This window comes from Myotis yumanensis, unplaced genomic scaffold (assembly GCF_028538775.1).
Source record: "Myotis yumanensis isolate MYYU_CA2020_CCGP unplaced genomic scaffold, mMyoYum1.0.hap1 SCAF_15, whole genome shotgun sequence".
In the NCBI taxonomy this organism is placed as follows: domain Eukaryota; kingdom Metazoa; phylum Chordata; class Mammalia; order Chiroptera; family Vespertilionidae; genus Myotis; species Myotis yumanensis.
The window spans coordinates 36147465-36173002 of NW_027223766.1; the positions used below are offsets into that span (position 1 = coordinate 36147465).

A 25538-nucleotide genomic window follows, 5' to 3' on the forward strand; every position below is an offset into this window, starting at 1 on the left:
GGAATAGGGTGATCCTGCCATGGTAGAGAACTATGAGTGAAAGGAAGTTAGAGACACCTAAAATGTTAATTTGTGGGAAGAAAATGATTAATTTTTTTAATCTCTGGATATATAGCACAAAGTAAATATACTCTTTTATTTTATTTACCCAGTTTAATCAATTATGAAAATTATTACTTACAAAATGACCTACCTTCCGTAATCACTATCCAAGATGAAACTGACATTGTGATGACCTGGAATTAATTAAAATGCACAATCAATTAAACTCCCAATCATAGGAGAACAATAACTATATATTATAAAGCTGACTTGAAAGCAAATAAATTTAAAATTAAAACTGTAATTATTCAACCATCTATTAATCCTCAAAGACAGGACAACAGAACTACCTTAAAGAAGCGCCTACTATTTTAATATATACGTAATATACAATATATGTAACCATATTGACCCCAAATTTCTTCCATTCATTCAATAGCTATTTAATTGGGTCGGACATTCTGCCAGGGGTTGGGAGATGGAGGGTGAGCACACAGTTTGCTTTCTCCTAAAAGCATCTTAGCTAGTGAAGGATACAGCTGGTTGAGAGCAATGACACAATCAGACAACTATAAATTATGAAAAAGGTATCAAGAAAAAGGAGTGTGAACTCTGAGAATGTAAGGCAGGGGATTAGGGAAGGCTTTTTATTTATTTTTTAAGACAAGACATTTTACTGGTATCTGAAACTAGAGCCCCAGTGCACGAATTCATGCATAGGTGGGTTCCCTAGGCCTGGTAGGCGATTGAGGCCTATCAGGGGGCCACCGAGCCAAGGGGAGGGACCCTGGAAGTTTGGCCAGCCTGGGGGAGAGGGGCGCAGGAGGTTGGCCGGCCAGGGGGAGTGGCCGCAGGGGGTAGGGGTGGGGGCACAAGAAGGGCCACGGAGGTTGGCCGGCGGCCGGCCGGGGGAACGGGCCACGGGAGGTTGCCTGTGGGAGCGCACTGACCACCAGGGGGCAGCTCCTGCAATGAGCATCTGGCCCCTGATCGTCAGTTCACGTCATAGTGACTGGTCGACCATCATTCTGGTCATTTGGTCGTAATGGTCACTTAGGCTTTTATATATATAGATTCTCAGAATGGGAAGCTTACAAAGGCCCTGAGACAGAAGGACCTGAAGTTCATTCAAAGACTAAGAGGTATATGTATACGGAGTACACAGAGCACGGGGTAAAAACAGAGTGAAATGGCTAAATTTGCCAAGCAATCTTCTGGATGACAGAAGAAGAGAAAAAGAAATGTGAAGAAGCTTACCTTAAATGTAAACCTTAGGAAAAAGGGAATTTATTTCAGACATGCTTACAGGAAACTGAAAAGAAGCCAAGGAAAAGAGGAAATGCTAGCGTTTCATAAAGAGCTGATGTTACAGGAGAATACAAAACAAGGAAACAGGCATTTCTGAAATGTGAAGAATGATGATCAGCATTTACCAATGTAAGTTCCAGTCGTCTTACAAATCATAGAACCCATGTCTCCACTTGGATGATCTAGTTTTAAACCATACCTAGTAAAATATATATGTTAATTTCAAAGCTTACATTGAATTTTAAAAATTTTAAAATACTGTGTCTCCCTTAAAAACATCTTATGAATTTCATAATAAGTATCCGGATAGAAACCTTTGCTACAAAAATAATTTCTGTGAAATTAAAATATTGCCCAGCTTTGGTTGAAGATATTTGAATAAGACTTCATTGAACAATGAAATTTGTGTAATTAATTTGACTATCCCTATGGTATTCCTCTTAAAGTCTAAAATATCACCACGTCAAACAATTATTTGATAAAATATATTTCTCAGAACATCTTTCTCATAATAATCTAAATAAAAGTCAATATCATACTATACTGGAGACAATGGGAGATATCAGGTAATATCTAAGTTTATAAATTCTTGCTAATCTACTATAAAATTTATGTTATATTGTTTTATAAAGCATTCAGCTAAGTGATATTGCTAGAATTTACTCTTTAAACTTAGTATGTTTATATCTACTATTTATTTTTCTAAAGAAAATTATTTGAATTACTTACAAATCATCAGACTGTGGTATAAGAAGCTCACAGGGCATTCCTCCAATATACACTCTGTATAAATATTTTATTAGAAAAGAACAAGTTATGTTTAATAAATTGTTTCAAAATGCTCTCCTCCCACCAACTCAATGCCACCTTATATTTTTTCTCTCTATCACTCAGTTAGTCATTCAAAAAACATCCACTGAACACCTCTTATGTTGCAGTCTTTACTCTAGGTACTGGAACACATCAGTGAAAAAACAAAAACAAAGATCCTTGCCCTTGTGGGACTGACATTCTAACTGGGGAGACTGATCATAAATATGACAATCAGAACATATTTGGTGTGTTAGTAAGTGATAAGCTCTATGGGAATACAAAACATAGAAACAGATAATGGGGACTCTTCCGTCTGAGGTTCAATGAAACATAATTTTGCAGTAAGTTTCATACTATAGGAATTAAAGAAGATCCATAACAGAGTAATCAGGATGAAAAGAATATCTAACAGCATCAGTAAGGTGGAAATGGGAATAAGAAACTGAGAAGGGGAAGGGGAAGGCTGGAGAGAGAGAACAACTGTCTTTGCATTTCTGCAGCTGATAAAGTCAACCAATTGCTTTATGGCTGATAGAACCTGATGCTATTGGAGGCCTGCAGGTTACTGACTACTATTGTATTTTTGGCATCATCATAATAAACCACCCAGCTTCTGTGACAGCAAATCCCAGACTGAAAATAAGGCCAGGCATAAACCTGAACTTAAAATAGAAGAAATTCTGTTTGTAGAGAATTTTGAACATTCCAAAAAAAATATATCATTATCGTTAAAAATACTACAGATGTCCCCTTTTTGAGCTTTTAAATATACTTTTACCTACAAATCCTTTCATTTGGTGAGTACATTAGGTTTATAAAGAAAGTAACCTGAATTATTGTACCCATTATAGATTTATGGATTCATATCCTCCCTCTAATCCCCTGCCTCACTGCACCTAAATAATAATTTTGACAAACACTTATAGGCACTTACCATGCTTAATCCTTGCAACCTTTTATAAACTGGTAACCATTATCCTGTCACTACATAGATGAAGAGACTGAGACAGGAGGGTTAAGTAGCTTGCCTAAGCCTGTGACCAGTAAGGGTAGAGCAAAAATCTAAACCCAGACAGTCAGCTCCCTGTTTGCTCTTAACCACACCCAGTAATTCCCACACTGGTCTGGGTTTGCCTGTCTATGATAATACTCACCTGATCTTTTGGATCTAAATCTCCTTGGTAGTCACTAGCTCATTGTAGTCATTTGCATGTCCTCTATAATTTGTACCTGGTCTGGATTTGGAGATTTGGGCAAATTGACAAGACTTGTGAGTAGCAGAAGCAGCTTGAGCACTGGGATGTCCTTCCTTCCTGCCCAGTAAGCAGTCCACTGCTCCGTGCTAATAGAATTCAGGCACAGTGAAATGCCTCGGACCCTACTGTCACAATTAATGTGGTGAAAATGAGATAAATGCAGGTCTAAGGTCTCCTCTCCTCCTACGAATAGGGGTGTGAAATTCTTTCTATGTTTATTTATACATGGTACTTCAGGGTTTCCAGAGTGTGAGGGCTGGGTAGCCTGACCTCTGAGGTTCCTGCTGACTGTAATTCTGTGATTTTATGACCTAATTTCCATCCATTCCTTTGTATTAAACAGAAGTAACTTCAGCTACAGTCAGGGGGAAAAAGGAATCTCTTTTAGAAAGTTAAACTTCCTGTTTCTTGGCAGTATTATGGAAAAGGATGATTTAGAAAATCCCATGTAAGAATGAGAAATCATTCATAACACTCAGTTGTACAGTAGCAAACAAGATCTGTATTTATGCTAAGCTGTCCATATTTTCTTATATATAAGGATCAATATGAACATTTCCAGATTATAGATGCATGCAAAGGTTATTTGAGAGTTATGCCTCATAAAATGCCTGATAAATCAACTTTATTTCATTTAGTAAATAAAACCTTTTGAATTGCATGTTTTACAAAATTATATGTGCAAGTGTACATGTCTGTGTGCTGTCTAAATTGTTTAATTTATCCATTTATCCACTGTGTATATGTATTCAACAAGGAGAAGCACTTGAAAGCCCTGGTACTGATTCTGTACTTGCTTCAGTAGGAAATGAACAGTCTTTCAGTCTTGTAAGGCAGGACTGGGATAACTCCACCTATGCTACAGGATGAGAACTCTAGTCAAAATGCTGGTTTCCAGTCCAAAATGTAGACAATATGACCATCTGGTCCACAGTTGGTAAGTGGAACAACCAGGATTCAAATTCAAGCTTGTTAATAAGTTATTGATGGTTTCCAGCGTTAGCGCACTTCTGTACACCATGGCAAATTGCACGTTAGCAGACTTGCAGTCTCCTCCTGACCTTGACTAAGCTTTGGACCTTTAGGATTCTTGGGGGGGGGGTTGTTTTTGTTTTTTATGTGTGCAAAAAGAGGCGGTTAAATGAAGTAACAAAATTCCCTAGTAATAAAGTTTTGTGACTTTAACTCAATTGCTCTAGCACTTGCCTCCATCTGCCTTTTATTACTAAAATCCATCATAGAAAAAGAATGATGTCTCCATGTCAATGCATCATCCAACAATCTCTTTTTCTTCCTATAATATGGCTGACAAAACACTGGTTAATTCCATTGTAGTGGTTTTTAATGTAATTTGACCATTATTTTTGGAATATCATGTTGGTTCTATAACTTATACGGATATGTTTCCACATCAATAATTTACCTCAGAATCCTAACGTTTTTCCCATTTGAGCTTAGTGCAGTATTACTTCCATAGACATCAGTGAAGATTCTGCCTTGGATTGTTATTAGTGTACCTAAAAAGAAACAAAAAATTCTGTAAGAAAATCTACCCATAGGCCCACACACTTACTACCAAAACACTAGCAGGTCTTTCAATAAAATGGGCATCCAAATACTTATAATTTATGCTCACCAGTACAGCTTAGCATTGTTCTAAAACAATAAATACAATAAAACATTAATGAGTACCTATAGTATTAAGGAAGTATCTATAAATATTTATAGATTAAAGAGGTGCTTCCTGACAGAGTTAATTATTCAATAAATATCACTGAAGTCATGGGTGACTTAACTGGAAAAAAATAAATGAGTCCCTACTTTATACTACAGAATAAAATCAACCCTAGGTGAAATAAGAATTAAATAAAAAAATAAAACTCTTAAAAAGTAGGTGAAAATTTATGTAATATTTATATAATTGGTATTTGGGAATCTTCTATAGCATAAAAACTAAGAAGACATAACACAGGTTAATATTTACAGATTTGATAATAAAAATTAAAAGCAACTGAATGACAGAAAAACTGCTAGTCAATTTTAAAAGCAAATGATAAATTAAAAAATATTCCCTCCATATATGACATATAAATGGTTAATATCCTTAAAATATAAATAATTCTCATAATCTAATCTAAAATGCTGACTAGATTTAATTTAAACTAAGGAGAAAAACAGGTAATTTATAAAAGAAAAAATACAAATAGTCAGCAAATATAAGTAAATTTAATTACATAAATTAAAAAATTAGAAATGTTTTTTTAAATTTACATTTTTCATATAAATACTTGAAAATTTGTACATAGAATTGTCAAGGCTACAGAAAAAGGCATTCTCATATATTCCTGTTGGAGTTATAAACTGGTACAACTATAGTTATTATAATGAACATTGAAAGTCAGTTAAATGTCCAATAGGAGGAAAGTTAAGTACATTATATAGATTCTTATGCAGACACTGAAAATCATTTTATAAAAAATATTGGCATTTATTGTATAATCAGAAAAATGCTATTTATAATTTTTCAGATGTAATAATTTTACATACTAAAAAGTAAATTAATTACCACAAACCAAAAAGATATTTCAGCTGCCATGTAACAGACCTGGAGTCCCAGATAAAGGTGTGATGCTCCTTATGGTTGGAGTTCTGAAACTTTTTGCCTGTAAAATAATACTGTCGTTAAGCAGTCTTATCTCTAATTTGTTCCTAGTTTTATGAAATATCTCTGCTTCTTACATTATTTCTATTCAAACAGTATCCATAAGATCACTATCAAAATATTCCTTGTTACATCTAAATAAAGTTTAAAATATTATTCTGATTATTCAAGATCTTTTCCTTATCCCCTAAAAATCCTCTCTCATTTCAAAATGTCTCTAGCTTGCAATTTTAAAATTCAAGCATCCTTATCAGTGTAAGTCAAATCACAGTGATAAGACTCTCTGATAAAGACTTTAGGAATTCAGTAGAATAACATTAAAGAAAGTCTACTTTGGATTAAGCCCAAGAAGAAAAACAACAATGCATATTTCAAAAAACATGAAGCAAAACTTGGGAAAAGTCCATCAAAGCGAGCTTAAGATACTTTTTTGGAGCAGTGCAGGCATAAATCTTAAGAACTGTGATAGCAAATGGGAACTGGAAGAGAGCAGAATTCCAGGAGGCCACCGGTGTGATGGAAACTAATACTTTGTGACAGACAGAATAATGCCCCCCTAAAGATGTCCATGCCTCTAATCTACAAAACCTGTGAATATGTTAGGTTACATGGCAGATAGTACAGATGGAATTAAGGTTGCTAATGTGTTGATCTTAGAAGAGGGAGATGATTTGGGATTATCTATCTGGGCTTCATATGATCACAAGGGTCCTTATAAATGGAAGAGGACGAGAGAATAGCCAGAGTCAGAGAAGAAGATGCAACAACGGAAGCAAGGTCAGAGTGAGGCAGTGTGATAAGAACTCAACCACCACTGCTGGCTCTGAAAGCAGAGCAAGGTACCACAAGCCAAAGACTGTGGGCAACCTCAGTCTAGAACAGTGACTTTCAACCGATGAGCCGCAAGAGGCACGCTGGTGGGCTGCAAGAATTTTAAAAACATGCAATACCTGACTCTTTAGTCAGAGGCACTGACCTCTTTTCCCTTTGATTGTCAAATGAAAAAAAAAAAAAAAAATGACAGCAGCCAACCCAACAATAGCCATCCTGTGTGAATGAGTCAAAATTATACCTATTTTTTGGTCAGATCAGCACAAAAACGTATTTTTTAGCCTGCTGCAAAATTTTAGTAATTAGTTTATGTGTGCCATGAGGTGGAAAAGGTTGAACTGCATTGGTCTAGAAGATGGAAAAAGCAAGGAAACAAATTCTCCCTTAGATCCTCCCAAAGAAATGCAGACCTCTTGGCACCTTGATTTTAGCCCATTGAGATCTACAGATTTCTAACCTACAAAGAGGAAAAGTAATAAAGCTGTGTTGTTGTAAGTCATTAAGTTTGGGTAAATTTTTTATGGCAGCAAATAGCAACTAACACACAACTGTTAGAGATATTCAAGCATATATACTAGGCAGGAGGGAATGATGATTGAGAATCCAGTTTTGGAGTCCGGCTGTCTAAATGAAAATATGAGCTCTACCACCGCCACGCTGCATGACTTCAGGTAAGTAAGGTAATTTCTCAGTATTATTATCCATAAAATAGTGATAATAATAATAGTATGCAGTCATAGGGTTGTTGTGAGAGTAAAGAGAGAATACAGTCAATTACATATTAATTATTGGCAATTATTATCCAGGTAAACATATGCCAACTTCTTTTCCAAAAGCAAAATGAGAAATAACTACTGCAAAAGGGAAATATACTACAATGTGAAAAACAAAATTAATACCCAATAGGTAAAGAGCAGAGCTGATGGGCAAAATAGAGAATTATCTGGTGCTCGCTTCGGCAGCACATATATTAAAATTGGAATGATACAGAGAAGATTAGCATGGCCCCTGTGCAAGGATGACATGCAAATTTGTGAAGTATTCCATACTTAAAAAAAGAAAAAGAATTATCTCTAACGGAGAGATATACAAATCTAATTCTACACTTAAAAACAAATACAGTTAGTCCCCCTTTATTCATAATTCAGTTATCCATGGGTCCAAAAATATTACAGACAATTCCAGAAATAAACAATTCATAGTTTCTAATTATGTGCTGTTCTGACGATTGTGATGAAATCTCACAAGTCCCACTGCGTCCTCCTGAGACACGACTCATCCTTTGTCCAGCGTCTCCACGTTGTACATGCTCCCTGCCCGTCAGTCACTTAGTATCTGTCTTGGTTATGAGATTGACTGTCATAGTGTACAGTGCTTTTGTTCAAATAATACTTATTTTACTTTAAAATGGCCCCAAGCACAAGAGTAGTGAAGCTGCCCCTTTGGACATGACAAAGAGAAACTGTAAAGTACTTCCTTTAGTGAAAAGGTGAAAGTTCTTGATTTAGTAAAGAAATAAAAAAAAAAATGATAGGAAGACTTCAGCAAGGGATTCCCTGCATCGAGTGACATCAAGCCATTTACTGCAAGTCAGAGATGGTTACACAGAGCCAGGAAGAGGTTAGGACTGAAAAATATAAAAATTACTGCATTTGCCAATGAAGAAGCAGCTGCCACATTTCTGGCAGAGTTGAGGAAGTTGATTGGGGATCAGTATTCTCTGCAGTTTCAAACATCCACTGGAGGACTTGGAACTTATCCCCCGTGGGTAATGGGGGAACTACTGTAATGTAGAGGAAAACAAATGGACTAGAAATAGATTAAGAGTCCATCTACAGAAACACAGGACACCGCAGAAAACAGAAATAACACAGAAACTTGGGCAACATTTTTTTAGAAATCAAGTGTTTGGAGGTGGGGCGCTGTTGATGCAGAATGGGATGCGTGGATACAAAATAATACAAACAAAATAAGCTAACACAAAGTCCGTTCTCCATAAATGTCAGGTGTCCCTCCATTCTCATTCAGGGACAACCTAAAGAATGCCCAGATCTGGCCCGGTTGGCATGGCTCAGTGGTTGAGCATCGACCTATGAACCAGGAGGTCACTGTTGGTCAGGGCACATGCCCGGGCTGTGGGCTCAATCCCCAGTGGGGGGTGTGCTGGAGGCAGTCAATCAATGATTCTCTCTCATCACTGATGTTTCTATCTCTTTCTCCCTCTTCCTTCCTCTCTGAAATCAATAAAAATGTATATTTTTAAAAAAGCCCAGATTTGTACTTAAAAGGACAGATTTTTAGACTAACAACAAAAGAGACAGATTTTCAAATGTGAGGTTAAGGATAACTTCAGACTTATTATTTCACACTTTCATGGTAAGGAAGAGAATGGCTTACTGGAGAAAGAAAAATCATTATGTTTCTATTCAAAATGAAGGTGACTCCAATGAAAATAGGAAAAAGAAGAATCAAGCCGAAAACAGAAATGGAGAAAGAGAAAAAAAAAAGTGTAAACAAGAAAATAACTTGGATGTATAAAAGTTTAACCCATTAATAAAAGTAATTTTAAAAAGGGGAAACCTTTTAAAGAGATCAGAAGTAATAAAAGAGATTCTATTGCTATGGGGGATAATTAAAACTGGGTGAAATTATCCTTAGCTACATGCTCACATGTCTTTAAATGTGGACACAGATAACAATCTGTAAAATTAAAAATTAAAAGATAAAAACCCAGTTCCACACGAAGGGAAGTGTAAGATCAATTATCTGTAAGTTAAAGACGAGCTCCCACATACGTAGAAGCTGCATGCTCTGCTGTGGATGAGACCTCTGCAGGTATTATTTTCTGTAACAGGAACCCCATCCACACTGACTCGAACAGTGTAGGAATCTTCTGGCATTGCTCTGGAAGGCAAAGGAAGAACATGTAAGAAATGCAATGACCCTTTTACTGAACGTATAGTACTAGTGAAAAGACTACATGTCATTTTTGAAGGGCTGTCTACAATTTTAACTGGTGGACGGTTAAGTTCTACTTTACATTTTGAAAAGATGATTCCCTCCTGAATTCTGCACGGCAAATTCTAAATTATGGACCTCGAGCAAATGCTTATTCTAAGTGCATTGATGCTTATTGGAAAATAAATGCAATGACAACAAATGTAATAATAATCATTAAAAATAGTCACATAGCCCTGGCCGGTTTGGCTCAGTGGCTAGAGTGTCAGCCTGTGGACTGAAGGGTCCTGAGTTCGATTCCCAGTCAAGGGCACATGCTCAGGTTACAGGCTTGATTCCCAGTAGGGGGTGTGCAGGAGGCAGCTGATCTGTGATTCTCTCTCATCATTGATGTTTCTCTCCCTCTCCCTTGCTCTCTGCAATCAATAAAAACATATTTTTTAAAAAGTCATATGTCACCTTGCTTTGTTTAAAAAGAAGTTTTAATCAAGTTTCTCCTTAAGTGAGCTTTTGCTAAAAAAAAAAAAAAGCCAACAAGCCTAAAGTAGATGAATTCCTCTGTAATATATGCTACATGTTACAATACTGAAAGTTACAGTTTAAAATGATTAATTTTTTCACTAAATTACTAATAACAAACAGTAATTTGGGCCAATAGTAAAAAACTTGAAATGTCACTATACAAACTATCGTCTTTAATCTTAATGGCTATGTCAAGATATTGAACAAAATTAATCAAACCTGACAGGAAAGCATAATTTTGATATTTTGAGGAGCATCATTACAATTTAATAGTAGCCATTCATCTTCTAAAAGAGATCAATAATGATAATAGCTCTAATAACCTGGACAAGAATATAGAATATATTTTATCATGCCCATATGTGGAAAGAGCATTATAATTGATTGTAATAAAGGTATAAAATCGTCTAAAATCACAAAATCAAAAACAGCTGATAATCAGAATAAACATTATTTTAACAGCCAGAGTGATAAAACTATTAAAATACTAATATGCATAACTGAACTTCTGATATGATAAAAATGATGTTATTAAAGATAGTTTAAAACATACCTAGTATAGCATGTAATGTGAGTTGAATGACTTGCATCTTTTTCTACATCACAAGAAATGGATCGAAAAGAAGAAACTAATTGTACAGTGTTCCCCAACTCAGCATCATCAACTCCATAGTTAAACTGGTTTGCTTGAGCAAAACCTGGGAAAGTAAAAACACTCAATTATTATTAATGGATTCTGTTTTTAGAGTGCTAACCATTGTCATTAAGTATTGAATTATTCAATAAATAATAGGGAATAGTACTACTGAGTAAGCAGTTAGCTTATTTCATATTTATTCCTATGATTATAATCTTATTTGGGAGCAGAAAAGTTAGACTTTAATCAATTTAAATCATAAAAGTAATTCTTGAGAACTGATTATTTGTCAGGTGCTATTAAATGCGGTGGAATCAAACAGCTTATATTCCAGTAGTAGGATAGGGAGGGATGGAGCAAATAAACAAATATATTTTTATAAAGAATAGTTATCTTGATTTTAAGAGAGCAAGGAAGGGAGAAAAGCATTGATGTGAGAGCGAAACATCAATCGGCTACCTCCTGTACATCCCCTACTGAGATGGAGCATGCAACCTGGGCATGTGCCCCAACCAGAATCGAACCCTTTGGTGCCCAACCAACTGAGCCACACCAGCCAGGGTGACAAAATTTATATATATATATATATATATATATATATATATTTACATGTATACATCACCTGATGCTATATACTATATCCTGTGCAGATAACGGCTATAAAAATAAAGCATGCTAAAGGGTATAGAAAGATTGCATGAGGGTAACACTATACCACTATTTTACCATGAGTTCCTATAAAGCAAAGTCTGAGGTGAGGACTTGTAAGAAGTTTATCTGGGTGGTGATTTCTTAGGGACAAGGTAGAGTAAAACCTGAACAAAGAAAAGTGGGCACCACTGAGGACAACTGAGACTCAATCTTACTGGTAACTTCTAAGAAAAATAGAGACTGCTTTTCACAATCGAAGAATCAACAGCAAAAAGCATGTATTCATCACATCCTGTCCCCATCACCTGAGGGTTCCCACGGGGGAAATAACCCACTGCCCTTTCAGGCAGCATATCTGCCATGTGGGCTGCATGTCCCAAGTCCCTCCATTGGAGAAGCCCGGGGACAGTAGACAAAGCTATGCTGGGAGAAGTTAAAGCAAGAAGCTGAAAGTATAGATTGAGTCACAGTCTATACAGGGGGGACTATTTGACACAACTGTGGCTAGAACCACAGGTGAGGACAAGAGGATGTGAGGCTGAGCATACAAGGCACCTGATATAGCCCATCCAGAAATGGCACCATCCAGAAATTCTCATGCTCTACACTTTAAATACAATCCATTATCAAGACTCTTAGGTGGTGACTGTATGAGAGCTCTGCTAAGGCTCTAATACAAGGGGTGTTAGTCGGACAAGCTACAGGCCACACTAATACATCTGGTCCTGAGGCTATAATGAACGTTCACCTGGCCCCTCTCTATCCCCCATTGTAGATTTCCCTTATCCTTGGCTAGCATCTCAGCTAATGGAGTGACACTAACCTTCATCCTCAAGATCTGAGCCCTTAGCTGCCTTGCCCTTGTTAGGTTGTGGTCACCATAACTGCCGATTCACTGGACTTGGAAGCCAAGATTTGCCTCCATGAATATTGTGACTTCCAGACATACTCCACCTTATCTGCATTAGGTAAAGCTGCCCTACCTCTTCATGATCATCAGAATTGATTACCTCTAGTTGTCTACTAATTATGTTTGATGGATTCAAATGATCAGGTAGTAGTGGTAGTTTTAGTTTAGTGGAACCCATATTGGGAGCCATGGAAGAACCTAAAATTGCAAGGATAGAAAGCACAGATTCAATTTCTGGATCACTGGGAGTGCTAATGATAGGGGGTTGGGAGGGGGGAGCCCTTCATTTCCAGCTCCCTGTATTCTATCTATTGGGAAACAACAGCATGCATCAGCCATTGGCTCACTGCATGTGGCATATGATGAAGGACAGCATTCCATTCCACAGGATGTTGTTCCCAAGCTGGGAACTTATCCATCCCTTAAGGTTGTAGGACATTCATCATTCTACTAAGCCGTATGTTTCAGGGTGACGCAGGCTTCAGGGTCATGTACCTGTTATCATAACTTTTCACAATAAATGCATTTCTTGTTCTGAGGCACTATTTGTGGAATCTCCTGGCAGTAAATCAGGCTCCCTAGGCTCTCAGAAGACAGTCCTGGCAAAAGCGCTATGGAAAGAGAAGGCAAAACTCATGTCTGGAGTAGGTGCCAGTTCAGCAATAGGAATCTCTGTTCTTCCCATGAGAGAAGGAGAGTGATGCAGATAACTTGTCACTAAGTCGGGGGGTGAACTTTGTGAAGGATGGTCTCTCTTGAGAGCTCGGTGTTGGTCTCTGAGCAGGTCAGGTATTCAGCAACAGGAATGGGGAGCTTAGCATTGGTGAAAGGGATTCCATGGTGTTGGCCCATGCACAGCCATATATATATTGCTTAACATGGTGCCTGGCTCATATGTTTAGAGCTTAGTTGATATCTACTCTTATTCTTAGTCACAGAAATCCTGAGGTTTAGGTCCAGTATTAATATCTCTTTAAAAAACTACCAGAAAACTAGTAAGTGGGGCCCAGGATTCAGATCTGGGTTGTAGATGCCCACCAGGCATATTTGTGATATTCAGAGAAAAATAATATTAAAGATGCACATTACAAGGCTATCCCTTGTTACCCAATGTAACTTCCTCCAGACATGTGTCTCCTCTGCTATCCTTTATCTATAAAAAAAAGTAAGTAGAAACTCAACAAACGGTAGGGATTTTAATAAACACCATTTTCTTCTTCTAAGCTTAAACGTTAACTCAACATGACTCATCCAGCATAGACTAAGGTGCAAATATAAGCATCAATTTAACATCTGAAAAGATATTTGCATTGAACTCAGTTTTGAATCTAGAAAGGAAGTTACTGCTAAAATGGAATTATGAGAAGACACATGAACACACAGAAAAGCAAGCTACTTGCAAACCTGCATGTTCCTTCTGCCAACTCCTGCTTATCTTTGGAGCTCACATTGAGTTTGGAATACACGGAAGGGATGCTGGCAACTAACTAAAGAATGGAACGTTTTCATTGTGATGTGGCTCAGGATGTGATGTATGTATTATTTTCCTATCAGGTACATGTCACATGAATGATATGGTAATGCAGATATGTTCTCCAGCTTTTCTAAGACAAATACAAGTCTAAAAAATAACACTAACAAAAGATGATGCTGTTTTAGCTTAGGAGTTGTTTCTCTCTCTCTCTCTCTCTCTCTCTCTCTCTCTATATATATATATATATATATATACCGTAGGAGTAAAATCTATGGAAAAAATGTGAACCAAATTGGTAAGATTTTTGTAAATATTTTCATTATAAATGTTGCTAAAAAAAAAGCATAGAAATATTTCTATTTTTTTTCAGCTAATTCCAAAGAGTTAATAAAATACAGAGGAGTCACCTTTTAAAAGACTTTTAATTTAAAATTATATTTTTTTAAAAAATTCAAAAGTATCGCCTTTAAAAACAATTTTAATTGAAAAGCATAATTGTAAATAAATAATTGGGCACAAAGAGATCCCTCTGGAAGTACTCCAAAGGACAAAGATCACAGGAAGGGTTGGGTGTACCCTGGAAACAGAAAAGGTTGAGACTTCAAATGGAAATTCCTAACATGTTGATGTATTTTTTTTTTCTTTTGCAGAAAAACTGGAGACAAGATTTGCCAGGCACGAAAACCGGGGCCTCCTGATAGCAGCCTTCATGGACGATGCCAGCTGCCATGGTCAATTCTGGCTGTTACAGTTTCTCTACTTCAGAAAAGCAGGGTTGAGAGTGTATAAAGCTACTTAAAAGCTGTAATATTGAAAATCATGGGGAAAAAAGGTGCAGTGTAATGGAAGGAACTCCTAAAGAATGAAACTAAAACTATAACATAAATGCAAAAGAATAATCACAGTAAGTTAGCTCTAATTTATGGGGCATATATCATATATGGGCACCTTAGATACATCATCCATTTTAATATTCACAATAGCCGCAACAGGTAGGAATTACTAAACCATTTTACTGATGGGGAAACTGAGGCTTAGAGCAATAACTTGTCCACAGGCACATAGTGGGAAGTGGCAAAGATGGAACTGAAGGCCATAATGTTATAAAAATTGTGTAATTCAACACTTCACATTAACAAAAATATATATGCCGGACACTGTAACAGCAAAATACAGAAAAAAGACCCAAAAGTTAATTATTACTCCTTCTATCTTACTGATATTTTTAAATAAAGGGAAACATGATAAATATTAAGGAAGACAATTAATAAACACAAGGTGTGAATATAATGTAATAAAACCAATAGTTAGAAACACTCTAGAACTTAGCAAAATAATAACACAACCTCTCAAATCAGTTAATATCCATTTAAGATGTTAAAAGGACAGAGAAGTACTTCTATGATCATGCCATTGCACAAAACACTTTTACGTGGGCATCATGACTGTAAAATCATGTATCTTTGGTTCCTGAAGCACAGCCTTTAGAACAAATATTGCCTGTATCATGTAGAAATAGCCAAAAGTCACTTGGATACATCAAAATATTAAAGTAGATCTTTCTAGAAGGTGAAATTTCAGAGAAATCACTCTCTAAGTAAAACATTTCTATGATAGTTCATTTTTTCATAATGTTTACAAAAATAAAACACTTAAACAGTCATATGGGACCAACATTTGAGTAATCATCTGACATTTACAATTTCATTTGGAAAGTGTTCTTGTGTGGTTAATAACTTAACTCTATGTGTCATTCTACACATGGAGCATCAGGTAGAGACAACACTGATGGATCATGCATATATTCCCTTCCAAATAAGCTTTGTTCAAGTACTATATTCATGTAGCTATAGGAGCTGTGGTGTGTTTTGCAAATTCATTATCATTGCTTTATACACATTCTGTATATATATCATGCCCCCCCCCCCACCCCGCCAACTTACATAAAACAGTAACTAGACTCAGCCTCTGAGAAAGACACATGCTAACACATTTTTAGTCACCAACAGTGTGTCATTAAAGCAGGGAGAAGGAAGACAAATCTGGGGGGAGGTGCTGGTATCTGCAATTCAAAAAGATTTAACTGCTCTAGAATTCTCTGCCAAAAGCACCTATAAATTGATGCTGATGGGGAAAACTAGACATTCACCATGACACTTTGTGCTTCATAGGATTATTATTCCCGAGCCTCAGAAAGTACACAAAAGAGCAAAGGTGATAGCTAGATTAACAAGGATATTCTTCCACACTGCCTTAAGAGAAGAGTGTTTTTTCTATTTCTAACTAGGGATGATTTGGATCTATGTACATAAACTCAAGCTATGGTTCCTGGATTAGAAAAAGTTCAGGTCTCAAGATAAGAAAATAGCTGGGTTGTTTTATTGTTTTTGCTTTAATCTGGGTATTTCTTTCATGCGTGTAAATCAATGTTAAAAAAACAAATTGCTTTTGTCCCTGGCCGGGTAGCTCAGATGTTTGGAGCATCGTCCTGATGAGCCAAGGTTGTGGATTTGATCCCTGGTCAGTGTATTTACAAGAATCAACCAGTGAATGCATGAGTGGGTGGAACAACAAATGGATGTTTTTCTCTCTTCCTTCCTCTTTCTTTCTCTCTCAAATCAATAAGTAAAAAATATTTTTAAAAACCCAATAACTTTCAAGCACATTGTTAACAGCAATTTACAATATAAAGGAACTATAGATAAAGACATTTTAAAAATAGTCTTTAACAAATACATTGCCTCCAGGTGTTTAATTCTAAAAAAGAACACTTTAATTCAAAATATATTGTTCACAACTTAGAGGCATAAACCATTTTAAGTATATCCTTGAAAGGTTGAATTCTGCAGAAATATTACTTAGAAGACCATCAAACCTCAGAGGGAAGGTAGGGGAGGATGGGGATAAGGGGGAGAGATCAACCAGAGGACTTGTATGCATGCATATAAGCCTACCCAATGGACACAGACAGCAGGGGGGTGAGGGCATGAGTGGGGGGGGTAAGGGGGTAAGGGAGGGACAAGGACACATATGTAATACCTCAATCAATAAAATAAATAAATAAATAAAAATAAATAAAATAAAAAGAAATAATATATGTATCAGAATTACATTTCTTGCTTTGTAAATTCTTTCACTCCAAAAACTTCTCATTTCTTTTCTTGTTATAGACTAAGTAATCACTTTTGTTAATATTCTTTTTAAAATTTTCTTTCTCATCTTTAAAAATTTGTAAGCAGCTAAGTACCACAACCATTTAGATCCCAAAGGCCTTGTGGTTAAAAGAACCACATATTTCTTTCTAATTGTAGTAATTAAATATATTCATTGATTGCTTACTGTATTTTCATCCCAAGACCAGGCAAGAAGAGAGTCATACATAACCCATGCTTTGATTAAGCACATAATGAGGATTGGTGGCAGGAGAAGGGATCCAAAGCTCTACTGTCAATTGCCTTTCTCTGTCCATTACCATCCTATTTCTCTATCATACCCTCTTACTAACGTTGCACCCCTAAACCCCCAACATGTTTTATTTGATATAAAAACTAATTAAATATTAGAGACCCATGAAGAGCAAAGCAAACAATTGCCGAGTTGAGCTGTAGATTAGTCATTAGAACCCAGATCTTAGAATTAATCAAGTAATTATAATATGAATTCAGATGATCTTGTTGATAGAACACTCTTGGCAATTTCATTAACTGTTAAAGGGGATAGAGTTCTACTGCTCTGGCCAAGTGGAGAAATAACTCCAGTGGATTTTTTTTTTAATCGTAAGGCGCTGAATGTGAAAGAAGTAGTCTTTAAAATACCTTAACCTTGGCAAAAAAAAAAAAAAGCCAAAAAGGCAACCATACCTTCTCCTTTGATAGTCAGTCTTGTTGCTCCATTTATGCTGCCATATTTAGGTATTATTTCTGTGACTTTAGGAATTATTTTAGAGCCATCTGAAAGATATTAAAATACAGTGGAGGGAAAATTATCAAGGACTTCATTTCAAGCATCAAATTTCATACCATGTATTACAACATCGTTAGAAAAGTATCATGAAGGCTATAGTCTGAAAGTAAATATACCAATGTTTTATTTTTGGCTCTACTGTTAACCAATGACTTGACAGTGAGTTAAGTCATTAACTCAGTTACTACTCATTGATCATTTTCATCATTCTTATCTATCACATTATAAAACACTTATTAATTCCTTAAATTCATGCACACAGGAAGTGCAAAGCTAGTAGAATCAAAGAACACTTCAGGTGCAAAGAGGAATGTTGTGTTTTAAGAAGACATTGTTTTCCATGGCAGAGTAAGACTTCAGGAAAGATCTAGCCTCCTGATGTTAGCAAGTTCTTAATGCACAGGTCACGGATTCATTCAACCAAAGGTGTTACTGTGCCTGAGGATATAAAAATGCATAACAATCTCAACTTCCCAGAAGTTTAGCTTGCACTGCACAGAGTGACACAAGACAGCACAGGGGCCATAGATGACTCAGATGGGGCAATTCATCCATATGTCTTGGGTCACACCCCCTTATTGAGAAAAGAGGTGCCCCTGCTGCATTTGGGAGGGCAAATATCAGTTAGCTTAGACTGGACCAATTGTGGGGAAGACAAAGAGTTCTAGACAGAAGGTGGGTGAGTGGCTTCCTTGGAGAACTGTAAGCAGTGCGTTACAGCAACTCAAAGATACCCAGTGAGCAGTAGAGTTTATTTTCTTCTAAAAACTGTACAGATCTGGATACTAGTAAATCCAGTAACAAATTCTCAGAGTAGGTGGGAAAATTTAAGTGGGGGTGGGAGGGGGAGGCACAAAGAAAGAGAAAGGTGAATGAAGTTATAATGGTATGGTTCATTCCTGCCTGAGAAAAGTTTAGCAGGGACTTCACCTACAAGGCCAACAGCTCTCCACCATAAAGACTAGCCCCCTCACCCAAAGCCTCTGTGCTTTAGGCCTGTCTTTGCCAAGAGCCCACGGCTGTTCCCGCTCCAGGCACTTCGGTAGCTTCCAGCAGCCCACAGCCGCCCGTAGGAAACTCCAGCTGGATCCTATCTCCAGGACCCTGCTGCTCCTCACCTATCTCAGGTTCATCCTCCAGTTATCTCCGCGGACAACTCCAATTTCTTATCTTATCAGCCTCTTGCCAGCTCTCTCCTGGGTATTACTTTGAAGGCTCGGGGCAGCTGGCCCTGGAAGTGACTGGCACCGCCGCAAAGACCCACTCTGTCCCACTGGGAGACTTCCCCTAAGTGGGGCCAAAGGACCCAAGAAGAGAGAGAGGGAGGACTCGGGCTGCCTCCCCGGCCTAGACCCCCATCACCACTCCCCAGGCCACATGTCTCATTTCAACAGGTCACTTGGGGGGAGGAGGTGAGACTCAAACTCTCCCAAGCAACACGGATGAATTCAGAGCAATCGCTCCCTCTCCCTCGGTCTGTCTCGGTCAGGCCCGCCTTCCAGGTGCTTTGGTCCAGGCTTGCGCGGTGGCGACACCCATCGCTTTGGCCCCGAGCTGGTGTCCAGCGGCCCCGCCTGTCCCGCGACCCCAGGAGCAGGGACCTGCCCACAAGCGCTTCTCCCGCGCGCTCCCCTGGCGCCCCCCATGGGTTACCTGAGCGGGGGTCCGCGGCGCACAGGAGCAGCCCCCAGAAGCCCCAGGTCCCCCAAAGCCACAGGCGTCCCATCGCCGCTCGAGTTCGCGGAGTCCCGCGCGCCTGCGCTCAGCTCGGGGATCGCCACTCACCCGCGCGCCCGACCTTCCCACGCGCAGGCGAGGCGGCCCCGCCCCCGGCGATGGGGCGGCGCCCTGGGATTTGCGCGCAGATACGCATCCTGCAGGGGAGCGAGCGGCGAGCCCGGCGGGGCCACCCCGCACTCCACGCTCAGACCTGGGGGCCAACAACCTAAGGCTGTCCACTCCTTTTGACAAGAGAGATCCATGGGCCAGTTTTCCGTGAGTCTCGCCCCTTTCCCCCTTTCCTTGCCTTATCTTTCTTACTAATTTTTCAAAAATTCTGGGCCTGTATACTTTCATGGCCTGTCTGCTGTGATTATTAATCGACCCCAGCTGGGCCTGAAAGTCCAACGAATACACAAACCTCACACATTTCCCCCTTTACATTCAAATAAGTTCCTGCTATTCCCCATTAATGGACAATCACACTAGTATTACTGATGTCCCCAAAACCATGTCTAGTGCTCTAGAGACTTCAACGCACAATAATCTCAAAAGGACGATTACCATTACCATTACCATTACCATTACCATTACCATTACTATTACTACTGCTGTTGCTATTATTAGCCCCGCTAAAGTACAGAAGGTTAAGTTGCCTAAGGCCATGCACCTAAGTGTAGTCTGAGGACTCAAACAGTGACTCCAGAGCCAGTGCACGTGTCCTCTCCACTGCCCCCAATTCCGCAGAATTCTAGTGAGGTCTTGTAATGCTTATGGCACACTTACATTAAAAAAAAAAATATATATATATATATATATATATATATATATATATATATATAGTTTATCTGAAATTCAAATTTAACTCAGCATCCCATATTTTTATGTTATAAATCTGACAAGTCTAGTTAGGAGGGAAAACAGAAGAAATGAAAAGAGAACTCTAAAATAAGTAAATGAAATTGGGTCCTTACATTTTATTTTTTAAAACATGTTTTTATTAAGAGAAGAAGGGAAAGGGACAAAGGAGAGAGATAGAGACATCACTGAGAAATATCAATTGGCTGCCTGCTGCTGGGGGTCTAGCCGGCTCTCCAGGCATGTGCCCTGACCAGGAATGCAACTGTGACCTCGCGGTGCAAGGGTTAGCACTCAACCACTGAGCCACAGTAGCTGGGCTTGGGTCCTTACATTTTAATAAATAATATTAGGAGTTTATATCTGTCTCACTGGGGTTATGAAAATAATTTTGTTAGATCTGGCTAATTACACTCACCTAATAATTTTTTGCAAACTGATTTCCAGCATTACCACTCTACTGAAAATAGCGTCTGCAAGAGTACCACAGACCTTCCTTCTCCTGGAACTCCATAGCACGTGACACTGGTAACATCTTTCTTGAAATTCCATTCCTCTGAATAGTCTTGGGTTTCTTCCTTCCTCTCCAATCACTTGTAGCTCATACAGGGGGTCCCCCCAAAATGTATACAAACTCTAACTGCTGGTAGCTCAATTTTAAAAATAAACTGTAGTTTAATAAGCACTGCCTTTATAATTATTCAAAGTGTGTGTATGCATTTTTTAGGACACCCTGTATTTTTCTCTTCCATCTCTTTCTGGGAACTGGCATTCCTGCAGGGTCTCTTTCCTCATTCCCTCCTCTCTCTGAAAGCAGGCCAGTTAGCAGAAAATCAGCTAGTTCAAAGGCAATTTGTCAATTAATTATTTGCAAATTTATAAAATTTAGAGAGATTGTAATGTCTAACAATATTTAGCAGCCTTACCAAGAATAATTTAGCAGTATCAACAAAATAGCTATGAAATGTGTAAAGTGTATATGTCAATATCAATATCCAAAATAAAATTTCATGTGGGAATTTTTATATATAATTGTTTGGCTAATTTCAATTCCTTTCTGATTAAAGTTAATTCCTTTCAAATTAAAGTTAGATTAAGTTAACCTAAATTAAATTTTGGATGCTTTCACTAAAAAGTAATTTAAATGCAATTTAATTCACAATTCCAATTTTCTCAGATTGTTTTTTAATTTATAGATTAAAATGAAATATAATAGGCTACATAATTCTAAAAAATGTTAAAAATTATTTAGTATGAAAAAGTAGAAAATGTCATTCAAAAGTATTATGAAAGAAATCAGAAGTAGATGAAAAATCCCATCCTGTTAAAGCTTATAAATATTTTTTAAACTACAGTCATTTAATTTGCAAATTGGTCATTTAGTAAATTGATCATTTGGTTAATTATCTTTAGGAAAGTTGATATTTCAGCAAATTAGCCTAAATTTCTTATAAAGTGAACTATAATTTGCATATATAGGTTTCATTCAACTCTTGTGGAATGAATGAGCATCTCTCTCTAAATAGTGCTTATTTATGCAATATATCAATTTCCTGAAAGAGATCACACCAGTGAGATTTTTATTTTTTATTTATTTATTTATTTATTTTAAAATATATTTTATTGATTTTTTACAGAGAGGAAAGGAGAGGGACAGAGAGTTAGAAACATTGATGAGAGAGAAATATTGATCAGCTGCCTCCTGCACACCCCTCACTGGGGATGTGCCCGCAACCAAGATACATGCCCTTGACCGGAATCAAACCTGGGACCCTTCAGTCCGCAGGCCGATGCTCTATCCACTGAGCCAAACCGGTTACGGCCAGTGAGATTTTTAATCTTGAATTATTAACAGAAGTGTATGGGATAATGTGCAAATAAATAATTATAACTAGATGGAAATTTATATAAACAAAAGGTCAACTTGGAGCCAGAGAAAGTGGTTATGTAGTTTACATAATGATTTAAATTGTATTGACCTTACCCCTGTGTTCTTAGCAGCACAATTTCCAATAGCTAAGATCTGGAAACAGCCCACGTGCCCATCAATAGCTCAGTGGCTAAAAAATAGCTGTGGTACATTTTCACCATGGACTACTATGCAGCAGTAAAAAAAAAAGCATCTCTTGCCCTTTGAGACAGCCTGGATGGACTTGGAAAGTATTATGCTAAGCGAAATAAGTCAGAGAAAGACAAGTATCACATGATCTCACTCATATATAGAATCTGATGAGCAAACTAAACTGTTGAACAAAATAGATCCAGAAACAAAGAAGCATGGAACATATTGTTGAATATCAGAAGGGGTAGGTGGTTGGGTGGTTGGGTGGGTGGGAAGAGGTCAACCAAAGAAGTTGTATGCATATATGCATTACCTATGAAGACAGACAATAGGGTGGTGAAGGCCTGGGGCGAAGGCAGGGGAGGGCTATAAGGGGTCAGTGGGAGAAAAAAAAGGGACATATGTAATACTTTCAACAATGAAGATTTATAAGTAAGTAAGTAAATAAATAAATAAATAGTACTAACCTTCAGAATCTTAAAAACTTTAACATTTATCATGGAACATGGAAATGGGGAAACATGAAGGGATAATCCTGGTCACTAAACCCCATGTTTCTTTTGTAAGTTAAAAAAAAATAATAATCTAGCTCTAACAAAGCCTTGCCTGTAGTCTCCTAGGACCCCATGCTTGTTTCAATGCTCGGCTGTCACTATCTTGAAATTCTTAATACTTTTTGAATGAGAGAAGGCCCATTCTCATTTTGCTTGGGATCTCACAATTAAGTAGCTGGACCTGCCTGCCTTTATGGTGAAAAAAGAGAGATTTTGAACATGTTGATTTCTCAGTTTAAAAGCAATAAGAAAGTGGTAAGAAGTTAGTAGGAACTCCTGCAGAACTAGAAGGGATAAGGAATTCACTTAACTTGGAAAATGAGCTGTGTGCTGGAACCTGACTTTGAATCTAGGCCTAATTGTGATAGAGATGGCAAACAAAATGAGGTGCCACAAGATAATAGTTTGCCTTCAACAAATATTCAATATCCTAGGCATTAAGAATATGACAGCATTTTTTAAAAAATCCCTGTCCTTGTGGAACTTATACTCTTAATGGAGACAGATAATGAACATGATAAATGAGTAAAATATATAGTATGTCAGAAAGTAAATAAATAAATAAATAAACATAAAGCAATATCACCCAAAGAGGGTGGCTGGCCTAAGACAAACACAGGACAATAAAATCAGACCTTGGATTAGAACCCTGGTCCCCAGACTCCTAATCACACAATCCTTTCCTATGTCACTACTGAAGTAGGAAATGAATGGCCATAATCACACTATAATCACAGGTATATACTACCCTGATAAGAGTACGAGGAAGGAAGGAAAGGAAGGAAGGAAGGAAGGAAGGAAGGAAGGAAGGAAGGAAGGAAGGAAGGAAGGAAGGAAGGAAGGAAAGGAAAGGAGGGAGGGAAGGAAAAGAAAAGAAAGAAAGGGAGAGAGAAAGAAAGAGAGAAGGAAATGCTAGAAAGAAAAACAAAGCAAAGACTACAATGTGGGGTGTGTGTGTGTGTGTGTGTGTGTGTGTGTGTGTGTAGTGTGATGAAGTTTTAGATAAGATGACCAGGAAGTTGTCATGGAGATAAATTATGAATAAATATCTGAAAGTCTGAAAGGAGTCTTCAGCCAGGTATACATCTGGGAGAATGCATTCTGGCATCTGAACAAATGCCAATGCCGGCAGGAGGAAGTGTGCAAAGAGCAGGGAAGCCAGAGTGGCCACAGTGAACAAATAGGTGGTGAAAGATGTGAGGACAGAGAAGTAATGGGCGGTGGGGCAGATCATGGGGGATCATAGACATGGCTCAGAGGGAGATGAGAATAGACTGCAGAATCCTGAGCTGAAATGTGACCTGGTCCAACTTAAATTTTCAGAGAAACACCCAGCTGCTGTTTTGTTCCTCTGAATATGTGGCTGAACCCAGTTAAGGCCTCTATAGGAACTTTTAAGGTTCTGGCAGGTAGATGTGGAAATCTGCTCTTCTTGCAGTCACACAAGACAAGCCTCCGGCTTATTAAGCCTTGCCACCTACCAATCTGGAGTGTATGAGGGTTCAGTTTTAGATCTCACCTGAGAAATTCCCAAGGTTGTGAGCCAACATAAATGTATGGAGGTTTTCATGTCACATGTTTTGATATATTGTAGAAGTATCAAAATATCTACCATTTTGAAACAAGCAATGGAGGAATGGACAGCCTCACCGTTTCCCATAGAGTACGTGCCTGGAAGAATTCCTATTTTGTGAGTCTCTTTTTGAAACTACCAAGGTTGTTGACATATTAGAAATGGTAAAAAGTTGTTCTGTGGCTCTGTTTTTTATTATTATTATATATTTTATTGATTTTTTACAGAGAGGAAGGGAGAGGGATAGAGAATCAGAAACATCGATGAGAGAGAAACATCAATCAGCTGCCTCCTGCACACCCCCTACTGGGGATGTGCCCACAACCAAGGTACATGCCCTTGACCGGAATCAAACCTTGGACCCTTCAGTCCACAGGCCCATTATCCACTGAGCCAAACTGGTTAGGGTGCTCTGTGTTTTGTTTTTTTTTAATAGTATATTTCCAAATAAAATTTTAATTGAAAAATAAAAGCATTATACTCTGGGGATCAAATCTACAACCTAGGAAGGTGCCTTGACTGGGAGTTGAGCCTAGACCTTTTGGTATATGGGAAGACGCTCCAACCAACTGAGCCACCCGATCAGGGGTGATCTTTACTTCTTTTTAAAATGGTAATTTGAAAAATTTCATGTCTGTTTGCAAAAGTATTTATATACCCTTCCCTTAGATCACATTTTCTATCCTTTCTCTCCATACTTAGTATATGTATTTGTTGTTGTTCAACCATTTAATAGTTAGTTACA

General features: G+C 37.8%; 1 protein-coding gene and 1 non-coding gene across 2 annotated transcripts in view; one reads left to right on the forward strand and one right to left on the reverse strand.

The window, feature by feature from the left end:
- Positions 1-19787, reverse strand: part of PKHD1L1 (PKHD1 like 1) — a 127851-nt gene extending 108064 nt beyond the window's left edge. The window contains exons 1-9 of the mRNA XM_070392754.1: positions 19681-19787; positions 17925-18014; positions 10946-11090; positions 9708-9816; positions 6025-6082; positions 4843-4936; positions 2080-2133; positions 1476-1549; positions 194-236 (exon numbers count right to left, since the gene is read on the reverse strand). Coding sequence (XP_070248855.1) covers positions 194-236; positions 1476-1549; positions 2080-2133; positions 4843-4936; positions 6025-6082; positions 9708-9816; positions 10946-11090; positions 17925-18014; positions 19681-19753 — 740 coding nt within the window. The 5' untranslated portion in view covers positions 19754-19787. The remainder of the gene's footprint in view (positions 1-193; positions 237-1475; positions 1550-2079; positions 2134-4842; positions 4937-6024; positions 6083-9707; positions 9817-10945; positions 11091-17924; positions 18015-19680) is intronic.
- LOC138993589 (U6 spliceosomal RNA) lies at positions 7859-7965 on the forward strand. The gene has a single exon (XR_011468305.1). It is a non-coding gene; the product is annotated as a U6 spliceosomal RNA (small nuclear RNA).
- Positions 19788-25538: the final 5751 nt, after the last annotated feature.